Source organism: Conger conger, chromosome 6 (genome assembly GCF_963514075.1).
Source record: "Conger conger chromosome 6, fConCon1.1, whole genome shotgun sequence".
Lineage (NCBI taxonomy): Eukaryota > Metazoa > Chordata > Actinopteri > Anguilliformes > Congridae > Conger > Conger conger.
Genome location: NC_083765.1, coordinates 63518167 through 63535187, shown reverse-complemented (window position 1 = coordinate 63535187; position 17021 = coordinate 63518167). Strand labels below are relative to the sequence as shown.

Sequence of the window (17021 nt, the reverse complement as noted above, 5' to 3'; positions counted from 1 at the left end):
AAAATGGCTGTAGAAAAAGACTGTAGAACTCCCCTTTGCTACAAAGTACTTTTCTGTTGAGATGGCTCACTCAGTGGTATGTTTTGCCTGGAAATATCGGCAGTTTCTTATGCTAGCTTTCAATATGCTAAAATAAACTTTCCTCTTAAATGTTACTGTAATATAGGATAGAAGGCAAGCAGGTGTCATTACTTGTTCTGCCCATGTGTGACTCAGAGGGCTAGTTCAGAAAGGGGTGAAATAGGATTAGCACATGGGCCTGAAGTCTGGTCTGCTTGAGCTCTGCCTTAGTTCACGCATTGCCATACAGACGCATCGTATCAAAACTTATAAGAGCCTAACTGGTACCATATGAATTGGACTGGTATGCTATGAATTGGCTATTTTAATGTTACCAGTCAGGTCAATTATGATCTGCATCTTATGTAAGCCTGCCATAGGCGTCATGTTGGTGGGCTTATGACATGTGGTCTTTCATCTTCACTGCCAGTGGCAGCGTGAGGTTGTGTGGATAAGTGAAGTCATTATACCCTGTTGATTAATTTAAGGCAGAGGGGTTCAAAGGCATTTACATGTCATTAGATGAGTTTCCATGGGATCCCTAGATTCACATGGCCTCAGTGGGGCTCTCGGCCCTGTTGGCCAGCTGTGCTCATGTTGTGCTGCACTCCATGTTGTTCCACCGTGCCATTTTCCCTGGTGGCTCCCCTGAACCCCACTGTGATCCACGTTGACCCTGCTGAAGGACAGAGAGGAGGAGATGTGTTCTCCCCTGGTGTCCTTGTCTGTTCCGAAGCACGCTTTGTCCTGTCTGCTCCCTGTGCGTTTGTCTGTTTTGTCTTCTCTCCGTGTGCTGTTCCGTTCACTGTCCTGCTCCATATCCCCCCCCCGCTCCCGTGATTGGCCCTGGTCAGTCATGTGACTGTTTCCATCTCTTGTCCTTCAGTGTCTGGTTAGGTTGACCACGATCACGCAAAGGCAGATCTTCGCCTCTGACCAAAAGGTTCCTATCTCTCTTACGTTGAGTTTGCCATGCTTCTGCACGGATACATTTCAGGAACCTAAAGACTTTGCTTGTCATTTTGCTTAAGTTTTATTTTCTTTTTTCTATATATACGATTTCCCAACTTATACCATTTCTATTGGGATGCTCAAACGCAACTCATTTCAGATGTTGAGTTCTCCATCGGTAACCATAAGTCTGTGCAGTTAACCAAGACATCCACATGGACCCTCACACATGAACCCCTGTCCTCTCACTGCTCATGAGATGCTTTTGGCTTGAGCATGACGGAATGTTAAACTGACAACAAAACATCAAAACTATGTTCTCAGCTAGAGGTGAGAAATGCAGTGAAATATGTCTCTGCCGTTTGCATTGTACATCAGACTGACCAAGTAACCTGTCCTCCTTTGACACACGCATTGAATGAAAGGTATCCCTGATCGATCCTCACCTTTATAACTGTTGTCCAGTGGCCTATCCTCTATCGCAGCCCCGCCCCTTTAAGCTACACTTCCATTCCAGGTGTCTCATGAGCTGTGCTCATGTGTGGGTAGTTTTAGTTCAGTGATGACATCACAAGATGGCTACTAGTGTTGGTTGTCAATGACAAAATCAGGCAGCATTTGTTGATGTTGATGGCAAACCTCCAACGGAAATAACCCTTTGAGTTCATGCACTGTATTTTCCCTGCAGGAAATACTGATATGAAAATCTGAAAATCAAGGCCAACCCTAGTAGCTAGTTTCTAATTGCACACTCATTGCTGGGTCTTTAGAAATGGTAAAGGCTGCCCATGTCAACACATTTTAGACCAATTAGAGCATGCAACCATAAATTATTCCAATTGTGTGATGTCATTACTGTAGACCTGGCTTGAATATGAGTATGTAAGGAGCTTAGAGCCCCCCCTGCAGCTGACACCTGGGATTGAAGTGGCACCCCTGTGCTTGCTTTTAAACACGCTCACCTTTTAACACCCCTGCCACCCCACCCGCTTCCCAATTCCCTCAAGGCCTTAGCCAGCATGAGTCTCAACACCCAGCCCATCCTGAACCTGGAGAAGTTCCACGAGGGGCAGGAGATTCCTCTCCTCAACACCCGGGACAATGCCTGCACACCCTCGACGGAGTTCAACCCCCTCATCTACGGGAACGACGTGGACTCCGTGGACGTCGCCACCAGGCATGTTTTTGTGACGTCATGGTAGTGTAGTGGTTAAGGTACATGACTGTAGTGTAGTGGTTAAAGTACATGACCCTGTAGTGTAGTGGATAAGGTACATGACCCTGTAGTGTAGTGGTTAAGGTACATGACCCTGTAGTGTAGTGGTTAAGGTACATGACCCTGTAGTGTAGTGGTTAAGGTACATGACCCTGTAGTGTAGTGGTTAAGGTACATGACCCTGTAGGGTAGTACTTAAGGTACATGACCCTGTAGTGTAGTGGATAAGGTACATGACCCTGTAGTGTAGTGGTTAAGGTACATGACCCTGTAGTGTAGTGGTTAAGGTACATGACCCTGTAGTGTAGTGGTTAAGGTACATGACCCTGTAGTGTAGTGGTTAAGGTACATGACTGTAGCGTAGTGGTTAAGGTACATGACTGTAGCGTAGTGGTTAAGGTAGATAACTGTAGCGTAGTGGTTAAGGTACATGACTGTAGTGTAGTGGTTAAGGTACATGACTGTAGTGTAGTGGTTAAGGTACATGACTGTAGCATAGTGGTTAAGGTACATGACTGTAGTGTAGTGGTTAAGGTACATGACTGTAGTGTAGTGGTTAAGGTACATGACTGTAGACTGTAGCATGACTGGGACCCGCAAGGTTGGTGGTTCGATCCCCGGTGTAGCCACAATAAGTCACTTTGGATAAAAGCGTCAGCCAAATGACATGTAATGTAATGTGTCTTGGGGAAATTCTTGGGAAAATTGCTGCTGATATTGGGTCAGGTTTCCGCTGGCTGTATCCTAAACTTATCAATCCCAGATTAATGCTGCTAATATTGCCGTTTCATTCTGTAGTGCCATGCCGAGTTGCACTGGGCGTCAAGTTGATGAACAGGAGCTTTCACATAGACTTTTCCAGCTCAATCTAAGGCCAGCTGTGTATTGCGGGATAGGAGAGGATTTAAACCCTTTAAAATGTAGGTACAAAGCAGCAGTTACGGGGTCCAGCCGCGAGTGCAGAGTGACACTGCGATCAGGCATGTCCTCGCTTCTGGAACAGAGTTCATGTTTCATGATCAGACCTTTGCGTCACAAGAGGAAATTCTATCGTATAATTTTTTTCCAATGGAACAATGGCTGAGAATGTATATATATATATATTTTTTTTATAGTGCCCAATGCCCATGTTTTTCAACCAGTCAATGGTATTCAAGTTTTGCCTTGTTGCAAGTCCATCTACCAACACCATGGATTCATACTTTAAAGCCCAGCAAGCCAAATCCCTGGACGCCTGAACACAAATATATTAAAACTCTACTGGTGGCCATTTTGTTCATGTTATTAACGCCATACAAGATTTTCCTTGTTCAAAACCACTTGCCCTTCGAGTCAGAACAGGTCTCAAGGCTGAAGAGCAAGTCTGGAATTCGTCATACCAAGAATCAGTGCTGTCACTAATTTACTGTAATATGATTGAGTGTCATTTCTCCATCTTTTAGCATGGAATCATTCCTTTACAATTTACTGACAACTGAACAAAGTACTCTTGTTCCAACTTGCGTCACATTCGGATTTGAGCAGTTTGAGATGATTTTTACAGTATTTTTTCAAATCAGCCATGTCCTTCGTGCAGCGATGTCATGCAGTGCGTGAACTGAGCTCAGCTTGGTATGTCAGGAGGCCTCTCCACACTTGGGGGTTTAGTGGGCGGAAATCGGTCAAATTCGATTCTTTTTAGAAGCATCGAGAACAAGTGGCAAAATTAGTTTAAGCATCCAGGCGCCATTTGACCCAGCGCTCCTCTGAAAAGGAGATTTTAATCTCTGTGGGACCGAGATTAAAAAAAGGATCTTTAACAATGGAATGCGCTGAGTGCACTCACTGACTGCAGCTGGAGTGTTTCCGCCAGTTGCTTGCAGTGCTCGTGAAGTGATGTTGTTCTGCGCTCCGCACTCTGGCCTGATTAACAGCATGACGTGTTCTGACCTCGCCCTGCTGGAGTGGATTGACCCAGGTTTGACTCGATTTAGTACGGACAGTGTGAAACAGGCGTAATAGACCTTGTACTGCAGGCCCTGTGCTTTGCAGTGAGCACCTGTAATGCATTTAACATCGTGTCGCTGTCTCGCTGTAAGAGGATTGGGATGGACTTTAGGTGAATGTGTAATGAAGAGCTGTCTGGTGCATACTTGCTTCAGAAGTGAGCAGTCTCAATTATTTGCCACCTTCTATGGAAGAAAATAATGGTCAAAAAGAATTCAGATTTTTAATATTTCATAAATTCAGTTCATTAAAAAAAAACTTCCATACCTTTCCTGATTTATTATTTATGCATTTTAATTTTATTGCATATTTGTCACACTGAATGGTTTCAGATCTTTGTGCAATATTATTCAAAGGGAAACTGAGTAAAATTTCACAGTAAGACCATCGTACCAACAGTCAAACGTGGTGGTGGTGTGATGGTGTGGGCTTGCTGCCTTCGGAATAGAAGACTTGTTATTTTTGAGGGAACCATGAATCCTGCTTTGTAAAGCGGCAGAAAATTCTTGAGGTGAATATCTGGTGTGATTGGGTAATGCCGGACGTCCGTGATGCAAAACATGAAAGCAAGTCCACATATGAATGGCTGAAAGGAAACAAAATTAAAGTTTGAGTGCCATCATCAAAACCCTGCCTTGGACCCAGTGGAGCCCAGTGAAAGCAGAGTGGGCTTTTTTCATTAAATATAAAAAAATATATATTTTGTCCAATGTTCTGAAACCATTCAGTGTGACAAATATCAACTGTAGTTGAAAAGATCATTGCTACCACTTCTGCCACCATCTGATAATGCTTCAGATCTGTAATCACTCTGAACGTTTGCGTATTCCGTACGTTACTGTTTTCCGTAACTCTTCTCCCCGTTTCTTGGCGTCTCTGCTGCAGGGTTGCCATGGTGAGGTTCTTTAACTCCCCGAACGTGCTGCAGGGGTTCCAGATGCACACGCGCACCCTGCGTCTCTTCCCCCGCCCCGTGGTGGCCTTCCAGGCTACCTCCTTCCTGGCCTCCCGGCCCAAGCAGACCGGCTTCGCCGAGAAGCTGTCCCACACACAGGCGGTGGAGTACTTTGGGGAGTGGTCCCTCAACCCCACCAACCTGGCCTTCCAGAGGATCCACAACAGTAAGAGTTCAACTTAGGGTGTTGCTAGGGTGTTGCTATTAAAGGCTGTTAGAGTTTTAATGTTAGAGTGGGTAGAAAGCTGTTCTGAAATGGACATAATTATTTTTTTTTTTAAGTATAAGTCATCCCCAAATGTTGTTAACATCATGAGAAACGGCATGATACGATGAACATTTCAATGTATAATACGTGTATGTATTGAGAGTAATGGCAGTTACTCTCAATACATGTCAAAAAACATGTCAAAAAAATCTGTCTCCACTGAATAATAGTAATAAAGTTCACTTCCGATAAACAGTAGTGTGATTAGTAATCATGATTAGTAATCATGATTATTATTTTAGTCAAAAACGAGTTTCTAATCAAGTCCTTCATTGAACATTCCCTCTACTGTGGAGTCGAGCAGTTTTCACATATTCACACAGACAAATGATTTCCTTCAAGGCCTTCAGGGCAGATTCTTCCATTTAAAATACATGTCCTGTCTCCAGCTGTTTGTGCCAGTGTGTGATGTTCTCAGCGTGCACTCTCTCCCGCACACAGATGTGTACGACCCCTCCCTGATCGGCGACAAGCCCAAGTGGTACGCACACCAGCTGCAGCCCGTGTACTACCGCGTGTACGACGCCGGCTCCCAGCTGGCCGAGGCCATGAGCCTGCCCCAGGAGCTGGAGCGCGAGGCGGACTCAGACCCCACCGATGACAGGTGCGTCTGGGCCACCCGGCCTCTCCTCAAGTGGATAACGCATCATTATTATGAACATTATGTGTTCATGCGCTGCAGTCTTTGTGTTCATGTGCTGCAGTCTTTGTGTTCATGTGCTGCAGTCTTTATGTGTTCATGCGCTGCTGCAGTCTTTATGTGTTCATGTGCTGCAGTCTTTATGTGTTCATGCGCTGCAGTCTTTGTGTTCATGTGCTGCAGTCTTTGTGTTCATGTGCTGCAGTCTTTATGTGTTCATGTGCTGCAGTCTTTATGTGTTCATGCGCTGCAGTCTTTGTGTTCATGTGCTGCAGTCTTTGTGTTCATGTGCTGCAGTCTTTATGTGTTCATGTGCTGCAGTCTTTATGTGTTCATGCGCTGCAGTCTTTATGTGTTCATGTGCTGCAGTCTTTATGTGTTCATGTGCTGCAGTCTTTATGTGTTCATGTGCTGCAGTCTTTATGTGTTCATGCGCTGCAGTCTTTATGTGTTCATGTGCTGCAGTCTTTATGTGTTCATGTGCTGCAGTCTTTATGTGTTCATGTGCTGCAGTCTTTATGTGTTCATGCGCTGCAGTCTTTATGTGTTCATGCGCTGCAGTCTTTATGTGTTCATGTGCTGCAGTCTTTATGTGTTCATGCGCTGCAGTCTTTATGTGTTCATGTGCTGCAGTCTTTATGTGTTCATGTGCTGCAGTCTTTATGTGTTCATGCGCTGCAGTCTTTATGTGTTCATGTGCTGCAGTCTTTATGTGTTCATGTGCTGCAGTCTTTATGTGTTCATGTGCTGCAGTCTTTATGTGTTCATGTGCTGCAGTCTTTGTGTTCATGTGCTGCAGTCTTTATGTGTTCATGTGCTGCAGTCTTTATGTGTTCATGTGCTGCAGTCTTTATGTGTTCATGTGCTGCAGTCTTTATGTGTTCATGCGCTGCAGTCTTTATGTGTTCATGTGCTGCAGTCTTTATGTGTTCATGTGCTGCAGTCTTTATGTGTTCATGTGCTGCAGTCTTTATGTGTTCATGTGCTGCAGTCTTTATGTGTTCATGTGCTGCAGTCTTTATGTGTTCATGTGCTGCAGTCTTTATGTGTTCATGTGCTGCAGTCTTTATGTGTTCATGTGCTGCAGTCTTTATGTTTTCATGTGCTGCAGTCTTTATGTGTTCATGTGCTGCAGTCTTTGTGTTTGGACAGTGGTACAATTTCTGTTCTTTTGGGTCTGTAGGCTGTAACATTTAATTTAAGGATATTTATGTCCATATCGGGTGATATTATTTTTATACATGGCCCCCCATTTTAGGGGACCAAACGTAATTCTGGTGGGAGCATCGACATGCTTTGGGATGGGGCACCCCCATCATCAATGAGTTTGGAGGCGTTTGATTGAACTTGAGCAGATGAGACGCTTCTGTAAACATCAGTTCATTCAGAGTTATTTTTTCTGGAGCTATAGGCAGTTACATTACATTATCAGTGAATGAAGTGAGCCAGCACCTGTGGCAGACATACACGCCCAAACTATACCACCCCCACCATCACAACCAGGGGGGTACTTTGGTTCTTTGGCAGTCAGTACTGTACTCTGGACTGTTGAGTTGGCTGGACCAAAGCATAGATGGAATGCTGTTCTATTCAGGCTCAATAAATGGATCATAGAATGTTCAGAAGATTATTTTAGTTGTAATATTTCACGATGGGCTCTCAATAGTAGCTTTCCTAATGGAATCAAAAAGCTTGAACGGACTGGATTCTGTTGTAGTTTATGTTACTATGATATTTATATATTAAATTCATACTTGTGGAATGGAATTGTCAGGCATCTGCGGGGGAGTATTTTTAAATGTTGCCAGCATTCAAAGTCTTTTCAACAGTGGATTTGACCTTGGTCTAATCTTTGTGAGTGGAACTCGTGGGTCACAGAAGAGTCATTAACTCTCTCCAGTGGCAGTGACAGTGTGTTTCTCTCTCCAGTGGCAGTGTGTTTCTCTCTCCAGTGGCAGTGTGTTTCTCTCTCCAGTGGCAGTGACAGTGTGTGTTTCTCTCTCCAGTGGCAGTGACAGTGTGTGTTTCTCTCTCCAGTGGCAATGTGTTTCTCTCTCCAGTGACAGTGTGTTTCTCTCTCCAGTGGCAGTGACAGTGTGTTTCTCTCTCCAGTGGCAGTGACAGTGTGGACTACGATGACTCCAGCTCCTCATACTCTTCGCTCGGGGACTTCGTCAGCGAGATGATGAAGTGTGACATCCAGGGGGACACGCCCAGTGAGTGATGCCCCACCCTGCCCCGCCCCGCCCCGCCCCACCCCAAAATTATGCACTTCGCTGTTTTGAGGAACACTGCTTACTTTTAACAATGCTGAACTTACACAAATCAATGTTTCTGTCAAGTTGACCTTTTTCAAGACTGAATATCTTAGCCAAAAAAATACCTCCCCCCACAGTCATGGGATGCTTCAGGGATCGCTCACATTGTTTTTACAGATGTGTCCGTCCTAGAAAAAGATTGTTTGTGAAGGTGTGACTTATGACCGGAATGCAATATCCACAGAAACATCTATAGAAATCCCGAAATTATTTTTTCTATATTTGTATATTGTATTTATTATTATTATTTCAATTACTTCACTCTCCACTGTCATCCACTATCAATCCATACATTGTGGTGAAATATATATATATATATATATATATATGTGTATATATATGGTGATATATATGGTTCTATATATGGTGATATATATGGCTATATATATGGTGATATATTTGGTGATATATATGTATATATATGGTGATATATATGGTTATATATGTGGTGATATATATGTATATATATATATATGTGATATATATGGTGATCATATCACCTTTTTTATCAGACCACCCAATTTTTAGGTGAGCAAAAGTATTGGCACATGTGACTGACAGGTGTTTCTTGTTGCCCAGGTGTGTCGTGTTAGATTAATTGGTTAAACAATAAATACTTCTGAATATATACTCTTGGTTTTAGCCTTGGGACAAGAGGGTCAGAGCCATTGCACAAGCACTGGGGATATCTTGTACAAAAATTTGGAATGTCCTGAAAATGAAAGAAACCGCAGGCCTATTGAGCAACAGACATCGAACAGGTCGACCAAGAAAACAACAGCAGTTGATGACAGAAACATTGTGAGAGCTGTGAAGAATCAGTCAGTGACATCACCAACAATCCTTAGGCCAGGGGTGGAGGTATCTCAATCAACCGTTTGAAGAAGACTTGGAGAGCAGCAATATAGAGGCTATACCACAGGATGCAAACCACTCATCAGTAGTAAGAATCAGAAGGCCGCAAGATTACAATTCGCAAAGATGTAGAGATGAGCCACAAAAGTTCTGCCGCAAAGTTTTATGGACTGAATTGGACAGGTTTAACCTCATACCAAAGTGATGGAAAGGCCAAAGTGTGGAGAAGGAAGGGATCTGCTCTTGATCCAAAACATACAAGCTCATCTGTGAAGCACGGTGGAGGAATTGTCATGGTTTGGGCTTGCATGGCTGCTTCTGGAGTGGCTCACTGATCTTTATTGATGATGTAACTCCTGATGATAGCAGCAGGATGAACTCAGAAGTCTAAAAAAACATTGTCTGCCAACTTGTGGAGAAATGTGTCCAAGCTAATTGGGAGGAATTTCATCATGCAGCAAGGCAATGACCCAAAACACATTGCTAACATATCAAAGGACTTAATTAGAGAGAAAAAGTGGATGGTCCTTACCCCAATTGAGCATGCATTTCACCTCCTGAAGAGGAGATTGAAGAGAAAAAACCCTGCAACAAACAACAACTGAAAGAGGCTACAGTTAAAGCATCACAAAACAGGAATGCAACAGTTTGGTGATGTCAATGGATCACATGCTTGATGCAGTTATTGCAAGAAGGAGATGCGGGAGAAGCAGAGGGCGGCCTGTAGCGTAGTGGTTAAGGTAAAGGACTGGGACACGAAAGGTCAGGGGTTCTAATCCCGGTGTAGCCACAATAAGATCCGCACAGCCGCTGGGCCCTTGAGCAAGGCCCTTAACCCTGCATTGCTTTAGGGGAAGATTGTCTCCTGCTTAGTCTAATCAGCAATTGAACTGCCAAATATTAAGTGTTTAATATTAAGTATTTACTTTCATTTACTTAAATACTCTCTGATCCAATACTTTTGCTCACCTAAAAATTGGGTGGCCTGATAAGTAGTTTAACACATCCAGGAAATAAAAGCTGAAATTCTGATCTCTTGTCTCGTGTTCATCTTTTTTCTCAGTAAATTGCAAAAACAAAGTAAATTTCTGTCAATATTCAACACGGCCCACCCCTCTGTCTCCCAGGCCTGGACCCGCCCACCCACGCTGCCCTGGGAGATGCCAGCGAGGTGGAGTTTCAGGACTTCCAGGAGTACCGGCTGGAGGTGTCCGACCAGCCCCTGGAGGCCGAGGGCTCCCTGGATGCCCAGCAGCCCAAGTCCAGCTCCTCTACCACAGCCAGCTCCAGCCCCAGCACCATCATCCAGGGGGCCAATCAAGTGAGCGTGACCCCTGACCCCTGGGGGATGCCCTCCGCAAACATGGAAAAAAAACTTTCTCCTTTAAGTTTTTATTTTATTTATTTATTTATTTATTTTTTGGTTCAACTGTCCTGGTCTAGTTTAGACACCTCTGCAAAGTTTGAGATCATTGGAAAGTATTTATAGTATAACCAGATTGATTCCTTGTATTAAAGATAAAAGTTATGAGGAAAGACTTGAGATGCTTTTAAATGAGCAAAGTTAATTGTAGGTGATTTTTCGAGTACTCTTAGCGGAACGCGTTCACACATTAGGAAGTATTTTTTTCACCAGGCTTGATACGGTGCAGGATACTGTTTAGCTTTGAGGCAGACTACGCAGCAGGTGCATTTTATGGGAAGGAAAAGAGCATGGCTGGGCTGAATGGCCTGTTCTCCTGGTTGTGTTTTGTATTTTATGTTATGTTCTGGTAATGTGTTTGGTTCTCAGGAGCAGGGCGAGCCAGTTGATATGGAGGTGTCCGCTGCCACTGTAGTATCCAATCACGTGCCGGGCTTGGGGCCGCAGCCCTTCCCCAAGATGGGGCAGGAGCCGCAGGAGTGCGAGGTGGCGCCCCCTGGAGACCCAGCGGCGAAACGCAGGGAGTACGACAACCCCTACTTTGAGCCGCAGTACGGCTTCCCCACCGAGGACGCAGACGCAGAAGGGGAGCAGGAAGAAAGCTACACCCCCCGCTTCAACCAGAACCTCAACGGGAGCAAGTGAGTGACCCCTAAACACACGCACACGCACACTCACACTCTCTCACACACTCACACTCACACTCACACTCACACTCTCACTCTCACTCTCACTCTCACTCTCACACACACAGACTGCTTACCCCTAAACATGCACACACACACACACACACACACACACAAACACACAGACTGCTTACCCCTAAACATGCACACACACACACACACACACACACACACACACACACACACAAACACACACACACACACACTCTGCTTACCCCAAAACATGCACACACACACACACACTGCCTGCTACACCCCCCCCGCTTCAACCAGAATCTCAACGGGAACAAGTGAGTGACCCCTAAACACACGCACACACACACACACTCTCACACACACACACTCTCTCACACTCTCTCTCACACACACACACACACACACACGCACACACGCACACACGCACACACGCGCACACGCGCACACACGCACACACGCACACACACACACACATACACACACACACACGCTCTGCTTAACCCTAAACCTGCACACACACACACACACTCACACACACATACACACATTCCCCACACATTATTGCATTAACAGCAATGGGAAAGTGTAGCTCAGTCAAATCTGAAGGGCATGGCCAACGCGCATCAGAAAGTGTTTCTGTGAGTCACGAGACGCTCCTAGCACATCCTGCAGCAGGTCTGTCTGACAGGGGTTTAGGGTATACAGCCAGTCTAGCCCTGGGTATGCTAAAGAAAGATGTGACCCTTCCTGTAACCGGGCTTGTTAATTTCCTCCTCCTTCGACGGTGGTATGTTGATCTCCCCCCTGCGTTCTGAACAGAAAGCGGTTAAGCGCTATGCTGCCTCCCCGGCCCTCCCGGGGTTTTAGGCCCTCGGTCGCTCTCGCGGCCTTGCTGATGTTGCAGCGTGGGCGGAGGTAAGCCCCACGGCGGGTGGCTGGGTGTGGTTTTGGTGGTGGAGACGCCCTGCTCTCTCTGACGCGCTCCTGTCTCCCGCAGGGGCCTGAAGCCCCCAAGACCCAGCAGCCTGAAGCTCCCTGGGGACTCGGACGGAGAGTCGGATTCCCACGCCAGCTCGCCCAACTCCACCGTCTCCAACAACAGCACCGACGGGTTCGGGGGGCTCATGTCCTTCGCCAGTGAGTAGGCCAACACGGGCAGTCAGTGTGGCGGGGAGGCACCGGAGAGGCACCGGGGAGGCGGGGAGACACCGGGGAGGCGGGGAGACACCGGGGAGGCACCGGGGAGACACCGGGGAGACACCGGGGAGGCGGGGAGACACCGGGGAGACAGGGTGACACCGGGGAGGCACCGGGGAGACACCGGGGAGGCGGGGAGACACCGGGGAGACACCGGGGAGGCACCGGGGAGGCACCGGGGAGGCGGGGAGACACCGGGGAGGCGGGGAGACACCGGGGAGGCACCGGGGAGGCACCGGGGAGGCACCGGGGAGACACCGGGGAGGCGGGGAGACACCGGGGAGACAGGGTGACACCGGGGAGACACCGGGGAGACACCGGGGAGGCACCGGGGAGGCATCGGGGAGGCACCGGGGAGACACCGGGGAGGCACCGGGGAGGCGGGGAGACACCGGGGAGGCGGGGAGACACCGGGGAGGCACCGGGGAGGCACCGGGGAGACACCGGGGAGGCGGGGAGACACCGGGGAGGCGGGGAGACACCGGGGAGGCGGGGAGACACCGGGGAGGCACCGGGGAGACACCGGGGAGACACCGGGGAGGCACCGGGGAGACACCGGGGAGGCGGGGAGACACCGGGGAGACACCGGGGGAGGCACCGGGGAGACACCGGGGAGGCGGGGAGACACCGGGGAGACAGGGTGACACCGGGGAGGCGGGGTGACACCGGGGAGGCGGGGTGACAGGGTGACAGGGTAACACTGAGAGGGGTGTCCTGGGTGTGTTTCCATGAACATTTCATTCATGTCACTTCTGCACATAGGCTGCCCCCATTCTGAAATGTTGCCTGTTGGGTTTATTGGTTTTCACACTCGTACAATAATTGCAGTACAGCCAGAGGTCACCTGTGTTGCTGAATTAATGAATGTTATTTAACTTGTCCTCCTGTCATCCCTTATGGGATTACAAGGCTAAGCTGAAATGCTCAGGCAGCCTACAAGCTGTAACCTCCTCTTTGGACATGCTGTTATGTTTAGTACAGGCCCATTTAAAGCTGTGTGAAGAAGAAAGCTTTATATAGGACAAATCAGAATGTTTGTAAATAGAGGTCACTAATACTTACGGGTGCCCACTCAGCTGCGGAAGTAACATTACTTAAAAATCAACTGAACCAGAGCTGTGAAGAATCCGTTAGCTGGATAACAGCTTAAATCGTGTTGTGTTTGGGACTGGAATGCCAGATGGAGGATAACCCAGATCCTACTGTCTGTTTACAGAGCGGCCTCAGTTTCGACAGGTGATTGGCCCAGTCAATGACAGCTGGCAGATATTTTTGGTTTTTCACACCGTTCTCTCTATGGTCACACTGCAAACTCTAGAGACTGTTGTGGGTGAAAATCCTTGGAGATCTGCTGTTTCTGAGATACTCAAACCACCCCTTCTGGCACCAACAATTACTCTACTGTCACAAAGTCACTTAGATCACATTTCTTCCCCGTTCTGACATTTGGTCTGAAAAACAGCTGAACTTATTGACCACACCTGCATGCTTTTATGCATTTAGTTGTTGCCACACGATTGGCTAATTACGTATTTGGATTAACAAGATGGTGTACAGGTCTACCTAATAAAGTGCTCAGTGATTATATGTGGCCTTTTCTTGGTATCAACCATGATAATTCACCATATTCCAAGAACATCTTCTAAATGACTCTTACTGAATGACTTCTGCATCCTATTACTGATCGGTTTTATTTTTTGTTAACTGTAATAAATAATGTTTGTTGGTTCTTTTTTTATTTGGTTGACATTGCCTTCTTCCTTTTATTCTAATAATTCTATTAAAAACTTTGTTGATTAGGTAAGAATACCTTTGAATGTTAGCTTACCTTAATCAGTGTTGGCACAGTTCATTGTGTTTTCCATTTCCACCAACATCTCTAAAAAAGTCCAAATAATCAACAAATCTTGGATAAATTATTAGAAACTTTAAATAGAAAACCTATGAACAAAGGCAAGATGGAGCAATTTATTATAATAGCCCAAAATAATGTCCTATCAATCATAATTATCCTTATCTGCTAGGATAAAATTAGGCAGGCTGTGCCAAGTAGCTATTTTTAGATGTCAGATTATTCTGAAAGTAATATCTGCTTGGACCAAAATTAGAATTGGTATTTAACACTTTCTGGTTCAAAACTAATTCCCATATGTTGCCCCTTGTTTGTCATACTGTTTCTGTCTTTTCACAAATTGTTTCACCTCCGTGGAGCAGAAAGTAAGTCTGATGGTGGAGTACATGATTGGAGCAAATACCTGCAGGCTCTGTGACCCACAGTTGCCCTGTGCTACGGCCTGGAGTGTTAATGGCGTAATTTTAAAGGGCTTCATTATCCCATTCCTGTTCTTAACCCTTTAAATCCGATGTAAATAAAAGGCAGTGTTTTCCCTGTTTGCACTGCTCTTAAATAAAGCCTTATAAAGCCTTATATCTTAGGTTATGTGCTGTATTTTATGAGAGCACGTGCAGCTTAGAGAAGCAATCCACTGCCTCATTTAATGCCCCAATTAAAATCACTGCCCCTGGAGGCAGTTGAGAGACACCTCGCTGAGCCAACAATTATATAAACATCCCCGAAACACGGAAACTCCTCCCATGTCTGGTTTTGGTCTGAGTGACCTATGCAGCCGTTTCTCCTGCTGGGCTGACCTGTAAGAATGGCTGTCGAGCTGTCAGGACATCAAAGTAATCAACTTATCTCAGAGCAGTCTGTGGAAGCGTTGCTTCAGAGACAGTGAGACAATTTCCACTTGTATTACTGCTCCAATATAATCTTCATCTAAAATGACAAAACATGAACGCACTAATCGTGGACATTATGGTTATATGAACGTGTAAAGCTTTGATCTGTGTGAATGCTTGGGTAGAGTTTGGCTTTTGAAACCAACGTGCCTTTCTGAACGTTACAGGCAATCTGTACAAGAACCACGGCACCAGCTTCAGTCTCTCCAACCTGGCCCTGCCCAACAAGGCTGCCCGGGACAAGTCCACTCCCTTCCCCAGCCTGAAAGGTATCAGTGTCCTCCGGGCTCCGTTTCCCCACCGCTCTCCACCCAGATCACTCCTGCAATGTACTGACAATCAGACACAGTTCATTCAGTCATGGGTTTGTTTTCCAGCTGTTGGGCCATTAGGCTTGAATTATATTTATCTCCCAACTGGCCTTAATGTTGTTCCCTGTACACTTCATTTACAGTTTCATTTTGGCTTAGTGCCACTTTTCTGACAGCAACTGATGTAGTAATAAAAATTGAAAAAACTACCAAGTGCTAAATAATTACTTGGTACTTGTGGTGCTCGTGTCAAAGTGCTAAACCATTACTTTACTCTTAACTCTGCTGTTACTCAAGCTTCACTGAGTGTGAGGGGACCCTTATTCTACACTTCCCAATGTGGAGACATCCAGGGGCATTTAAATGTGTAGATGCCCCAGTGTGGAGACATCCAGGGGCATTTAAATGTGTAGATGCCCCAGTGTGGAGACATCCAGGGGCATTTAAATGTGTAGATGCCCCAGTGTGGAGACATCCAGGGGCATTTAAATGTGTAGATGCCCCAGTGTGGAGACATCCAGGGGCATTTAAATGTGTAGATGCCCCAGTGTGGAGACATCCAGGGGCATTTAAATGTGTAGATGCCCCAGTGTGGAGACATCCAGGGGCATTTAAATGTGTAGATGCCCCAGTGTGGAGACATCCAGGGGCATTTAAATGTGTAGATGCCACTGCAACTACAGGAGCTGTGTGACCATTTAGCTTGCTTCATTAGCTTAGAATTTTACAGACCATTTCAGCTTTGACCATTTTAAAACTATTAATCTATTTATTGTGCCAAATTTAACGAGCTTTGGAAACTTTGCATGATCCGATATGACTTGGAAAATTCCTTGTTTCATGTTCCAGGGATGAAATGAAACAGTTTTGTCTGGTACATTTAAAATAATGACGTGCCAATGGAAAAGAAATGGCCAGTTAATTATGCATCAATATGGAATATCCATTCTTTGTATGAACATAGAGGCGTTGAGTTGATGTAGTGCAACCATTCAAACAGCAGCTGGAAACTGTTTTAAACTGTGAATCATCTGTGGTTGAATTGGTGGTATCTTTAGACACTGGAAAATGCAGCACAATCGGATTAATATAAATAAAAGGAAATGGCAGCCTCATGTGAATTTGATAAGTATACAGTAACTCAACATGCTGCTGTGGTTTTAGACAGAAACAAGTTGCTTCTTGTAACATCTAACAAGCAGACGTTGGTACTTTATTCTGTATGGGTCTGAAATGCCATTCTTGGAATTTTGGGTAAAATAGCTGAATTCTAGGCAGTAAATTGAATGTAAAAAAATGAAATAAAACAAAATTATAGACAACTAGAAAAATGAGCATGCAGCTGATAGCTAGAGCCATATTAATTTAATTAAACAGAACGGGTTATAAAATGTGCCCATTGGTTAACTAGCCAGCTGGTTGGCAATAACGCTGTCT

The 17021-nt window shown here is 45.6% G+C and overlaps 1 protein-coding gene across 18 annotated transcripts in view; it reads left to right on the top strand.

Annotated features, from left to right (window-relative positions):
• The window catches only part of madd (MAP-kinase activating death domain), a 94943-nt gene that overhangs the window by 32766 nt on the left and 45156 nt on the right, over nt 1-17021 (top strand). For all 18 annotated transcript variants that reach the window (XR_009708936.1, XM_061244699.1, XM_061244704.1 and 15 more), the window contains 8 exons: nt 2019-2188; nt 5099-5334; nt 5878-6040; nt 8189-8292; nt 10377-10570; nt 11042-11313; nt 12332-12471; nt 15441-15542. Coding sequence is in view for 17 of the 18 variants with exons in the window: in XM_061244699.1 (XP_061100683.1) it covers nt 2019-2188; nt 5099-5334; nt 5878-6040; nt 8189-8292; nt 10377-10570; nt 11042-11313; nt 12332-12471; nt 15441-15542 (1381 nt within the window). In the remaining variant the exon portion in view is untranslated. The remainder of the gene's footprint in view (nt 1-2018; nt 2189-5098; nt 5335-5877; nt 6041-8188; nt 8293-10376; nt 10571-11041; nt 11314-12331; nt 12472-15440; nt 15543-17021) is intronic.